Source organism: Leptopilina boulardi, unplaced genomic scaffold (assembly GCF_019393585.1).
Source record: "Leptopilina boulardi isolate dan_hultmark-lab unplaced genomic scaffold, ZJU_Lbou_2.1 LbouV2_325, whole genome shotgun sequence".
In the NCBI taxonomy this organism is placed as follows: Eukaryota; Metazoa; Arthropoda; class Insecta; order Hymenoptera; family Figitidae; genus Leptopilina; species Leptopilina boulardi.
In genome coordinates this window covers 2,308,871-2,321,996 of record NW_026137891.1, presented here as the reverse complement: position 1 = coordinate 2,321,996, position 13,126 = coordinate 2,308,871, and the positions used below count along the sequence as shown (strand labels likewise).

Below are 13,126 nucleotides of genomic sequence, written 5' to 3'. Positions count from 1 at the left end.
TGTTTGCGAGATGCGCATAGGAAATCATCCCTGAGATGAGAATTCTCACAAAGGGCTTTCGGTGTATATAATCACTGCTTTATAATAATTCAAGTTGAATTTATCTCAAAATTTGTCACAAATATTCGCTTCACGAATTGCTGAGGCTCATTTTGTTTTATTAGAAACTAGCAATTGGAAACCTTAAAAACAAAGATTTTCGAATTTTTAAAATGACCTTTTGGTAATTGAATTGACCAACAGCATCCGAGCTATGGATTGAAGTGGAGATAAATTTTTATTAATTTTTGAGATAAACTTTCGGGAACAGCAGAAGAGTTACCAGAAACTATAAAAAAATATTTCAGGCACTTTTTAATAGGACCAACAGCATCCGGATTACAATCCGAACCAAAGAGGACAAAAATTTTTGCTTTAATTTTCGAGGTAAACTCTCGGGAACAGTAGGAGAGTTATTTCAAGATAGGGCTCTACAATAAATGTATGCGGCAATTTTTGAACAGCATCCAACCTACAATGGACCAAAATTCCCGAAATTTGAAATTTTAGAAATATTATCTCAGGAACAGCCCATTAGGTATCTCAAGACAGTGTTCTACAAAAACAATATATGGCGTAGATTTTTGAGTGAACAAACAGCTTCCAAACTATAATGGACCAAAGTGGAAAAACATTTTTGAAATTTTCAATTTTCGTGATCAACTCTCGGGAATACCACAGGAGTTATTTCAAGACAGTGCTCTACAAAAAAATATATCAGGCACTTTTGGATAGGACCAATAGCATCCAAGCTAGAATGGACCAAAAAATTTCGAAATTTTTAATTTTCGAGATAAACTCTCAGGATTACCACAGGAGTTATCTCAAGACAATGCTCTACAAAAAAAAACAAAAAAGGCACTTTTTGATAGAACCAACAGCATCCAAGCTAGAATGGACCAGTTTCCGAAATTTGAAATTTGAGAAAAATCAACTCGGAAACAGCCCTTTAGATATCCCACGATAGTACTCTACAAAAAATATTTTGGGCACTTTTTGATAGATCCAACAGCATCCGAGCTACAATGGACCAAAGATGGACAAAAAATGGCAAAAATTTAAAATTTTCGAGATAAAGTCTCGGGAATAGGAGGAGAGTTATCTCAAGACAGTGCTCTACTAAATAAAGATCCAAAAACACTTTTTGAATGGACCAACAGCATCCAAACTACAATGGACCAAAAATTTTCTAAACTTTTAATTTTCGAGATAAAGTAAAGGAATAGCTGGAGATATTATTTGTATAGCACTATTCTAAGACAGTGTTCGCCAAAAATCCGCACTTTTTGGTAGAACCAACAGCATCCGTGCTACAATGGACCAAATTTTTGAAATTTTAAATTTTCGAGATAAACTCTCGGGAATTGCAGAAGAATTATCACAAGCCAGTACCCTACAAAAAAATATCTAGAACACTTTTTAAAAGGACCAACAGCATCTGAGCTACAATGGACCAAACTAGACAAATATAAAAATTTCAGTTTCTCGAGATAAATCTCGATCGATTAACAGGAAAATTAGCCCAAAATAGTATTTAAGAAGATGTTTGATACACTTTTCGAAAGGACCAACAGCATCCGAGCTACAATGGACCAAACTAGACAAATATCGAAATTTCAGCTTCTCGAGATAAATCTCGATCGATTAACAGGAGAATTAGCCCAAAATAGTATTTAAAACAAATGTTTGAGACACTTTTCGAAAGGACCAACAGCATCCGAGCTACAATGGACCAAAATGTATAATACGGAAAAAAATACCATGTAAAATGCATATTCTATTGTGAAATTCTAAAGAACATATAAAAAAAGAAATAAAAAGCAAACAAAAGAACATTTTATTAGATAATCAAAGTGATCAGTTCGTTGATAGTCTGGGCATTTAATTTTCGTCTAACAAGAAGCATCTTCCCGCGTGTAAGAAAAGTCTCCATGGACAGTGACTTATGACCTCGTAATCTCTTAAGTAGCGAACTACGAGAGCTGTAACTTTACTCTACTCGTCTCTTCCCCTTTTATAGAACCGCACTTGGCAATGCATTATTCTCCGAGTTTTATTTGAATTTGGAGAACAGGAAACTCAACGTTGTGTATATATATATATATACTTTGATAAACATCTAGAAAATTCTCTAATTAAAAATGAGAAGAGGGGAGATGCAAATTTGCAAAAAAAAAAAATATACAAGATTTTCAATAATTAATGTAGCTTTTTTTATATCTATTTTCCGTCACATATTAAAAAAAAAAAGATTGTTGACGTGAAATTATTTTCCAAAATGACGTTAATTTCATTACAAACATATTTGAGTTAATGCTTTTAAAACTATATGACATTTGTATATCATATCGAAGTGAATTTCCTCAGGCAAAATTCACATGGATTTTCACATGAAATTCCTGCATATATATTCTGTTTGGAAAGCGTATGCTCATGTCTCATGTCAATCAATTTTAATCAGCTTGAAGGGTTCAATCCACATAATTTAATATTCCAAAGTTTCAAGTTTCAATTATTGTAATTCAATAATAATTTTGTTCTTTCATTATTCTTTTCCTAAAAAAAAAAAAAAAAGAAATCAATGCTGAAAAATTTTGTAAGTTTTATCCAAAAAAAAAGTTGAACCTCGTATGAAAGGTAAATGAATTTTTCCCTGGGAAAATGAAAGAATCACGAAATTGAATTTTAGGAAAAGGTCGATTTTTGTATTTTTTTTTGTTTGTTTTATACATAGGAAACTCTAACAATCCCAAAGTAAATTCGCATTCTCAGCAAGAATCACTCGAATCGAATCACAGCCACATAAAAATCGACCGAGACAAAATAACAAGAAAAAAAAACGATGGAGGAAAAGAAGAAGAAGGGGGAGGGGGGAAAAAAAGAGCAATTCTCTAAATTTGGCAACTCGGTCTGCGGAAACGGTAAACAATAAACCTAAATCCACGCTGATTGTGAGCCGTTGGACTGTAACGCAAACTTTATATATATACCATTGAAGTAACTTCCACACACAAACAGTTTGTAGTGACCAAGGTTGCTTACCCACATCCGTCTCTCTCCCCCTTTTCGATCCGTGTCAATATCAATTTACAAAGCTTTTGTCGCGCTTTCGTTCATTTCAAGGAAGCACCTCCTTGTGTATTCAAAAGAAAAAGAGAGATGATGAATCAAATATATTTTTTTTCCCTCAATATATATATATATATAAATATATGCGCCTTATAAACGTTGGTATGGATTTACGCTTGAGTGGACACTCTCTACAAACTTCCCCTTCGACACGAGTCGTTCCGTTCGACTGGACCTCACAAAATAGGGAGTATATTCAAAAAAAGAGGCTATAGGAACGAGATTTAACTGATGCTGCGAAAAAAAACAAAGATTAAAGACTACTAAATTCATTTTAACGATGTGAATCAACATTTTTGAACAATCAAAATATTATACCTACACTGAAAAAAAATATTTATTTGATTCAAATAATCGATTACTATTGTCAAATAAATATATTTACTTGAGGCAAGTAATTTTTGAAACCACACATATTTGAATTAAATAAACTGTATTTGAGCCAATAATTTCTGTATTCGAAACAAATACTATTTAATTAATTTAACCAAATAATTATTTGGTTCAAGTAAATATTTATTTTATAATAGTTAATTAATTTATTTGGTTCAAGTAAATATTTATTTTATAATAGTTAATTAATTTATTTGGTTCAAGTAAATATTTATTTTATAATAGTTAATTAATTTATTTGGTTCAAGTAAATATTTATTTTATAATAGTTAATTAATTTATTTGGTTCAAGTAAATATTTATTTGATAATAGTAAACCTTTGAATCAAAAAAATTTTTTTTCAGTGTATTTATAATGATTAATTAAAATTTTTCTTTCAATTCTATTAGAAGTAATTTTTTATAAAAGAATTTTTCATTTTTCTAATTAGCATTTTACAGAATCTCTTTTTATATACGAATTTTTGCAATAACAAAATTTTTAGCTATCGAATATTTGTTTGGCAGAATTTTTATTTTTTTTAGTCATTTAATTTAACAGAATTCTCATTACAATAATTGAATTTTATGTGATCCATGCGAATTGAACGAAACAAAATCATTATAGAATTTCAATAATAATATAAAATTCATTATTAAATTATTTTCCAAATAAAAACTACATTGAAAAACAAATTGATTTCATTCAAATAAATGTTTACTTGACTATTATCAAATAAATAGTTCCTTGAGCCAAATAATTTTTGAATGATATTTGTTCCAAATATAGAAATTATTAATTCAAATACAGTTTATTTAATACAATTGTATTTGGTTTCAAAATTTATTTGCTTCCAGTAAATATTTATTTAATATTAGTCAACAACTAACAGATTATTTTCCACTTGGAAAGATTCCCCGGAAAGTGCTCTCTGGAGGTTCTATCGGAATTCCTCCGGAACTTCCAACGTAATTCCGTCGGAATTCCATCGGAGTTCCAAAGAATTTCCGATTGGATTCCGACGGAGTTCCAGCGGAATTATGACGGAATTCAGATTAATATTTTTTAAAATTTTTAGAGTCCTAATTCCGCCGGAATTCCGTCGGAATCCTATCGGAAATTCTTTGGAACTCCGATGGAATTACGTTAGAAGTTCCGGCGGAATTCTGACGGAATTCCGATTAATATTTTTCAAAATTTTTAGAGTCCTAATTCCGTCAGAATTCCGTCAGAATCCCATCGGAAATTCTTTGGAACTCCGATGGAATTCCGTTGGAAGTTCCGGCGGAATTCTGATAGAATCTCCAGGGGGCACTTTCCGGGGAATCTTTCCAAGTGGGTTTTGAATAAAAATAAATTTTTGTTTTTTTCACTGATACTAATTTGCCAAATAAAAAAACAAAGTGACAGAAAATATAGAGAAAAAAAAATCCATTAATTATTCAACATCTTTAAAGATTTATATTCTATTTTGAATATATTGCAACTTTGTACTTGTTTTGTCATTAAAGAGTCATCTTATAAAGGATAATAAATTTCATCTCTCCTTTTTCCACATGAAGATTCGTAAAATGCTCTTTGTCACTGTCATTGTCAGAGGTTGCTTTTGCATATTACGCGTTGGTAATAAACGGAAGCTTTTCGTAATTGAAATTCCCGTATAATAATGAGAGTAATATAATATAAAACAAAAATTGAGTGTACATGTGATATAATAAAAGAAGAAAATAAAAGGAGGCGGGGGGGAACGGATAAAATCTCACACAAAACTGACTTTTCTTTATGCATAAATAATACATGGATGGTATTTCTGTTGGGACATCAGGTGCACGTGTGATTACACATATAGTAAAATAACGGTTATCAGAAATGACATGCGAGAAAAGCATCTCTTATAAGGAAAGAACGTGGCAACGAAGAAGATTCGTATATCAACCGGATCTAAAGCAATTTCTACTCGTCTTTCTATATTTAGTAGATGTTTTCTTACCATAAAGTAAAAATAACAAAAAATAAATTTAAAAAAAATTAACACATTCTGAGAATTTTAATCAACTCAACTTTTTTTTAAGGAACATTTTCAAAAGATAAATTACCATAAAAAATATAAATAATTTTGTTAGTTTTTAAATTTAATTTAATAAAAATAAAATAAATTAATGAATAAAAATAATAATAATAATAATAAAAATAATAATAATAAAAATAATAATACTAATAAATAATAATAATAATACTAATAAATAAATAAAAATTCGATTGTTTAGAGTTTGAATTTAATATTTCCGACGTATATTCGAAATATAAGGGAAAATAAAAAAAAGGAAATTTTAAAAATTAATATAATACAAAAATAGAGAGATGAATTTAAAAGTTAATAAGTTAATATGGATTTGAGAGCGTATATATATATATATATAATATTGAATAGATCTCTCATGGCAACAAGAACAAATTTGTTGATGGAGACTATTCGAGAGACAGTAATCGAAATGCCAATAATGTCCGCGATGATGCCTGAGGGAAGAGAGAAGCTATATACATATATAATATAGTTAAAAGTACGTTTTGTGTGTATAAACATTTTATCAAATATAAAATAGCAAAAAAAAAAAACTATTTTCAAAGGAATATTTAATTCTAATTTTATTTTCGCAAAAATAATTATAATTTTCTCTGGAGCAACGATATATATTTCTCTAGAATAGCAAAAATTTTACCTGTTTTAGTGAAACATATCATTGTTCTAGGGTAGCGATTATGTATTTTGATTTACCTTTGACGTCAAAGTCATTTTCATTTTGATTTCGTAGTCAAATGTAATTTTACATAGTTTTACGTAAAATGATTGTTTTGATTTGTCAAATTGTAATAACCACAATTTTGAAGTATAATTACTTTTTTCCTGTTGGAAATATTAAAGTATGACTGTACACAAACCGAAATGTGACGTTGTGTACGAATTTTAATTATAAGCGATTTTGAATAGACGAGAGTTTAGTACTCGACACACGAGCAACGTGACCAGACATAAATTCGAATTGAATTGTATAGTGATTAATCAAAATAATTTTATAAATCATGTGGAGTGATTTCTTTTCTTTAATATAATTTTTATTGTAAATTAAATGTAAAACTATCAAATTTTATCAACGAATATCATTTTTAATAAAGCTATATCTTTGTAATAATTGAAAGTGTCGTTATTGAATATACATCTCACAGCCGCGTAATTAAGAATTCTCAATATTAGGCTTGATTGCGTTGTTAAAACATTTGGTCCTTCGAATCGGATTGCTCAGACATTAAAGTGTAAGTGTCGAGTGCTCAGACTTAGACCCAATTTTCAATTTTGAAAATTGGAATTTGACTGTGAAAGAAAAGTGTACCATTATCTACGTACATACTACTCAACTTGTGGATCCTATGGATAAACTACTGGAATGTGGTGGATACCTTTTTCTTTGATAATTCTATTTGGGTCTCATCTTCGAGAGGAGTGAGAAATCTACACCGTTGAACTCTGCGAAATTCATTAAAATTGTTAGAATCGAGGCCGCTTTCGAAGGCGGAAATCACGACGAATTTGGTATTGTTTGACTCATCACTGTAAGCAAGTATACTTCTATTGTTATTGTTTTGATCGTTCGATTGTATCATTCTCATTATTACTAATTACTATTTAATTATAATGGATAAAACTGACATTAATGTTGCTCGACAGAACCGCACAAATTGTAAGTCAAAACTCACAAAATTTAATACTTTTTTAGAAAATTGTAATGCTGATTTGAGTGTCGTTTCTGTCGAGGAAGTCAAGGGTCGATTGAAAAAAATTGAAGATCTATGGAATGAGTTTGATGAAGCGCAATTAGTATTAGAAATAAAACTCCCAGGCCCGACTAGGGAGACAGATAGAACTGAATTTGAAAATAGTTATTTTAAATATACTGCTGAAGCAAATGAAATTATTAAAAACATAATTGCTCAAACGTCAGGCACGGGACAAAACGAAACAATACGACAACAAACAATTGCGTTACAATTAGAAACAGAAAACGAATTAATTCGACAACGAACGATTGCAGCACAATTAGAGGTAGAATTGAACACTCAACGAAACAATGAACTAATACATATGAGGGCTTTGGCGGCTTCGCGAGCTTTAAGTATAGAAACATCTAATGTAGAAACACCGATAATTAGAAATAGTTTTCCGTTGCCCAGACTCGATCTCCCCACTTTCTCGGGCGGTTACGAAGAGTGGCTCGGGTTTAGGGACTTATTTACTGCAATTATTCACGACGATAAAAATATTCCTAAAGTTCAGAAATTGCGGTATTTAAAGTCATATTTAAAAGACAATGCAGCACGCGTAATCGAGAACATAGAGATTTCTGAAGCAAGCTATGATGTTGCCTGGAATTTACTAGAAGAGAGATTTGATAATAAGCGTTTGATAATTAACAATCATATGATGGCTATACTTGAATTGTCATCACCAAGTAAAGAATCTGCCACGTGTTTACGAGACTTACTTGATAAAATTTTGACACACGTGCGCGCGCTTAAAATGTTGAATCAACCCACAGACACTTGGGATACGCCCCTAATTTGTATTATCACATCAAAGCTTGACAAAGAATCTAGACGGGAGTGGGAACGATCGAGGAAGGGCACCGAGATGTCTACGTTTAAGGAATTAACTGATTTTTTGCAAGAGCGCTGTCAAATGCTAGAGACACTGAATTCTGGAATCAACGATCAAAATAAACAGAAAACAAATAATAAATTTCAAACTAATTCGGAAAAAAGAACAATTGGTAAATCTTTTTTAAACACAAATAATAAAATGGTTTGTTCAATTTGTAAAGATAATCATTCAGTTCATAATTGCTCGGAATTTTCAAAGTTGAACGTTGAGGAAAGAATTCAGATGACGAAAAAGAAAGGGCTGTGCTATAACTGCTTGGGAGCGAACCATATGATTGAAAAGTGTGTCTCGCGAAATTGTAGCATATGTCATAAGCGTCATCACACGTTATTACATCGGGAATTTTCAAAAAATTCGGGATCCGAATTATGTGGTGAATCGAGAGAAAAGAATATAGTAAAGAGTAATCATGTTACTGATTCCTCGATGGTTCTTTTATCTACAGCTATCGTGAACGTGGTTGACGCGAATGGCAAACGACATATTTGTAGAGTTCTTTTAGATAGTGGCTCTCAGCCAAATTTAATGACTGAAGAATTCGCGAATAAATTGAATCTTAAAAAACATCGGTTGAATTCTGCGATTGAGGTTCTGAGCGACAAAAAAATAAATAGTGTTAATTGGGTGGAGACAATGCTTGAGTCTAATGAATCATCTTATGCATCCAAACTTTCCTTTTTGGTCCTTCCAAAAATAACTAGTGAAATTCCATCTATTCCAATAGACAAAAATCAATTTAGTATTCCCTCTCACATCAGGTTAGCTGATCCGAATTTCCATAGGCCTGCGATGGTGGACATTCTACTTGGAGCAGAACTCTTCTATGATCTACTAGGACAAAACAAGATATCTCTTGCGGTACCACATGTCACTCTTCAAGATTCAAGACTGGGGTGGATCGTGACGGGAAAATTGAACAACAATTCGAATCAGCCGAGATTGAAATGCAACCTGGTACGGGATCCACTGACGATTCAACTGGAAAAATTTTGGAATATCGAGGAAGGAGTCAAAACAATCTATCTAACAAAGGAGGAATCTGATTGTGAAAAGCATTTCTCTGAAAATGTGCAACGTGATCATACAGGAAGATACATCGTTCGTCTAGCATTCAACAAAAAAATAGAGCAATTAGGCGATTCATACGATGTAGCCAGACGAAGATTCTTCATGTTAGAGAGAAGATTTGCAAGGGACGAGAAATTGAAAAAAGACTACCAGACTTTCATGCAGCAATACGAGGACCTTGGCCATATGGAACCATCATCCAGCGGTCCAGAGGAAGGTTATTATATACCACATCATGCCGTGATCAAAGAAGCCAGTACGACTACCAAACTTAGGGTAGTCTTCGATGGATCATCAAAGACTGATACTGGAATTTCGCTTAATGAAACTTTACTGGTAGGTCCAACAATCCAGACTAATCTGTTCGCGCTCCTGATGCGATTCCGTCAACATCCAGTCGGACTCAGCGCGGACATCGAGAAAATGTACAGACAATTCTGGATTCATCCTGACGACAGAAAGTTTCAAAAGATCCTATGGCGAAAAAATCAAGATTCACCAATCAAGACCTACCAATTAAAAACAGTGACCTACGGAACTTCGGCAGCACCATTCTTGGCCATTCGATGCCTGAAAGAGTTGGCCAAAGATGAAGGTGCGAACTATCCAGAAGCAGCTAGGACTCTCGAGGAGGACTTCTATGTTGATGATGCATTGACTGGATCCAACACTGTTGAAGAGGCTCAGCAACTACAAGGAGACTTGATACAGTTGACTCAGAGAGGAGGACTTCATCTATGTAAATGGAGATCGAATAAACTGGAACTCATTGAAAATTCATCCGATCCTGTGGATTCAGACCTAAGATTGGACCTGGAGACATCTTCCAAGACACTAGGAGTGATGTGGAATACGAAACTGGACACATTATACTTCAAGGTCACTGCTGATCAAGAAAAAAAAATTATTTCGAAACGGAGTATGCTTTCGAAAATCGCAAAAGTTTATGATCCTTGTGGCCTCATCGCTCCAGTAATTACATCCGCGAAGATCAAGATGCAAGAACTCTGGAAAACCGGAACTTCGTGGGATGATCCAGTACCACCTGAAATCCTGGAAGAATTTGAATTGTATCAAGGTCAACTGCACCTAATCAATGAGTGGAGTTTGGAAAGAGCAGTCAGATTATATCAATCAGCTGATCTTCAGCTTCATGGATTCGCAGATGCAAGCGAAAAAGCCTACGGGGCTTGCATTTATGTCAGGACAACTAACGACGATCAACATAGAAGCGTCTTATTGTGTGCAAGGTCACGGGTCGCACCGCTCAAGGTCGTGACATTGCCAAGGTTAGAGCTTTGCGCTTCAGTTCTGTTGACGAAACTCCTGAATACCGTGAAGGATTCACTGCGATGCAAAATAGACAAAATCAGACTATGGTCAGACTCGATGATTGTTTTGAGTTGGATAAAATCCTCACCGCATCAATTCAACACCTTCGTGGCTAATCGGGTCGCGGAGATTCAAGAGTCGACTAATGCAAGCATGTGGGGACATGTCAGATCAGAGGACAACCCAGCTGACGTAATATCCAGGGGTCAGATGCCGAGGGACTTTATAACTAACGCGATGTGGAAGAGTGGCCCGGAGTGGTTACAATCATCGGAGGAAAACTGGCCAAATCATGGAATTACCTGCAAAGAGCTTCCTGAAAGAAAGAAAAATAAAGTTATGATAGTGACGGACAAATCAGCGAGACTAAATTTATGGAGCAGGTATTCATCACTGAGTAAACTAATCAATGTTGTGGCCTATTGTCTTCGCTTTCTTCGCAAAACAAAAGGACAAAATCAATTTCCTGAACAGTTGACACCGGACGAAATAAGCGAGGCTTATAATAGAATCATATTCCTCATTCAACGGCAGGAGTTTCCAGACGAGATCCGACAACTGGAAAAGGGTGAAGAACTTACGAAGAGGTCCAAACTACGAAAACTCAAGCCAATCATCCATGAAGAATTGCTGAAGGTGGGAGGAAGAATAAAAAAATCCCTAATATCCTCTGATAAAAAACAACCTATCCTTCTTCCAAAAACGCATCCCGTTACAGACCTAATTATTCGCGATACTCATGAAAAGAATATGCATTCGGGCGTCAACGGTACTTTGTACGCGTTGAGAGAAAAATTTTGGATAATTGATGGTAGAGTATCAATTCGTAGAATTTTGAACTTGTGTGTGAAATGCTTTCGAGTAAGACCAAAAGAGGTATCGTATGCAATGGCAGATCTCCCCAGAGTAAGAGTTACACCTGCTCGACCATTTGAAAACTGCGGAGTAGATTACTGCGGCCCTTTCTTCGTAAAAGAAAAACAATTCCGAAATAGAAATAAGGTGAAAGTATATGCGGCTGTGTTCGTTTGCATGAGTACGAAGGCGATTCACGTGGAACTGGTGGGGGACTTGTCTACCGAAAAGTTCTTGGGGTGTTTGAAGAGATTTTTCGCGAGAAGGGGAAAATCAAAACGAATGTACTCGGATAATGGAACGAACTTTGTCGGAGCGAAAAACGAGCTTGACGAGCTTTACGGTCTCCTTAACGCGGAAAATCATAATCGAGAAGTAGCAAGAACGTTGGCTAATCAGAATATCGAGTGGCATTTTTCACCACCTCGGACTCCCCACTTCGGTGGAATTTGGGAGGCGGCCGTAAAGTCCCTCAAGACTCACTTGCGCAGGACGATTGGCGAGATTCTCTTTACTTACGAGGAACTTTATACGTATATGTGTGAAGTAGAAGCGATTTTAAACTCGAGACCTCTAACACCTATTTCGAATGATCCGAACGATATGGATGCATTGACACCGAGTCATTTTTTAATCGGGTCATCGATGATGACAATTCCGTCTCTAGATTTTTCTCAGACTCCGACAAACAGATTGTCTAGTTGGCAGCTTGTCCAAAAGTTGAAAAGTGACCTGTGGAAACGTTGGAATCGAGAATATTTAAACGAACTAAATGTACGATCTAAGTGGCACACAGGTTCAGCTGATATAATAAAATTGGGGACTTTAGTTGTTTTGAGAGACGATAACCTCCCTCCTTTACGTTGGAGTCTGGGCAGAGTCATCGAGTTATTACCGGGTGATGACGGGATTATTCGAGTAGTTAGAATAAAGACACAAAGTGGAACTTGTATCCGAGGAGTAAAGAAAGTTTCGCCACTTCCAGTAGAATGATTATAAGATTGAACGTGCCCGTTCAAGGGGGGCAAAATGTTGGAAATATTAAAGTATGACTGTACACAAACCGAAATGTGACGTTGTGTACGAATTTTAATTATAAGCGATTTTGAATAGACGAGAGTTTAGTACTCGACACACGAGCAACGTGACCAGACATAAATTCGAATTGAATTGTATAGTGATTAATCAAAATAATTTTATAAATCATGTGGAGTGATTTCTTTTCTTTAATATAATTTTTATTGTAAATTAAATGTAAAACTATCAAATTTTATCAACGAATATCATTTTTAATAAAGCTATATCTTTGTAATAATTGAAAGTGTCGTTATTGAATATACATCTCACAGCCGCGTAATTAAGAATTCTCAATATTAGGCTTGATTGCGTTGTTAAAACATTTCCCTTTATTAAAAATTTAAGAATAAAAACTTTATTTAGGAATTAAATGATGAAAAAGTGAAGTAAGTAATTTTAAAAAGATCAAGACAGCATTACAAGGATTTTTAAAAAAACTTCTATAACTTTAACAAACAAAGTAAAAATAAGAGGTTAAAAAAACTTTAATTTATGAAATATAATTAAAATATTAATATTATTTTATTTATTCATTCACA

At 33.8% G+C, this 13,126-nt stretch overlaps 1 protein-coding gene across 1 annotated transcript; it reads left to right on the top strand.

Moving 5' to 3' along the window:
• The first annotated feature begins 1,581 nt into the window (after positions 1 to 1,581).
• On the top strand, positions 1,582 to 12,503 carry LOC127284527 (uncharacterized). Its single transcript, XM_051310001.1, has 3 exons — positions 1,582 to 1,708; positions 7,315 to 8,046; positions 8,416 to 12,503. The coding sequence occupies exons 1-3, from the start codon at positions 1,582 to 1,584 to the stop codon at positions 12,501 to 12,503; spliced, it is 4,947 nt and encodes a 1,648-aa protein (XP_051165958.1).
• Positions 12,504 to 13,126: the final 623 nt, after the last annotated feature.

Coding starts and splice junctions, on each gene's coding strand:
- LOC127284527 (XM_051310001.1), top strand. CDS start 1,582: ATGTTTGATACACTTTTCGAAAGGACCAACAGCATCCGAGCTACAATG. Junction 1,709..7,314: donor AGGAGAATTAGCCCAAAATA/GTATTTAAAACA, acceptor ATACTTTTTTAG/AAAATTGTAATGCTGATTTG. Junction 8,047..8,415: donor ACTTGAATTGTCATCACCAA/GTAAAGAATCTG, acceptor CAATTTGTAAAG/ATAATCATTCAGTTCATAAT.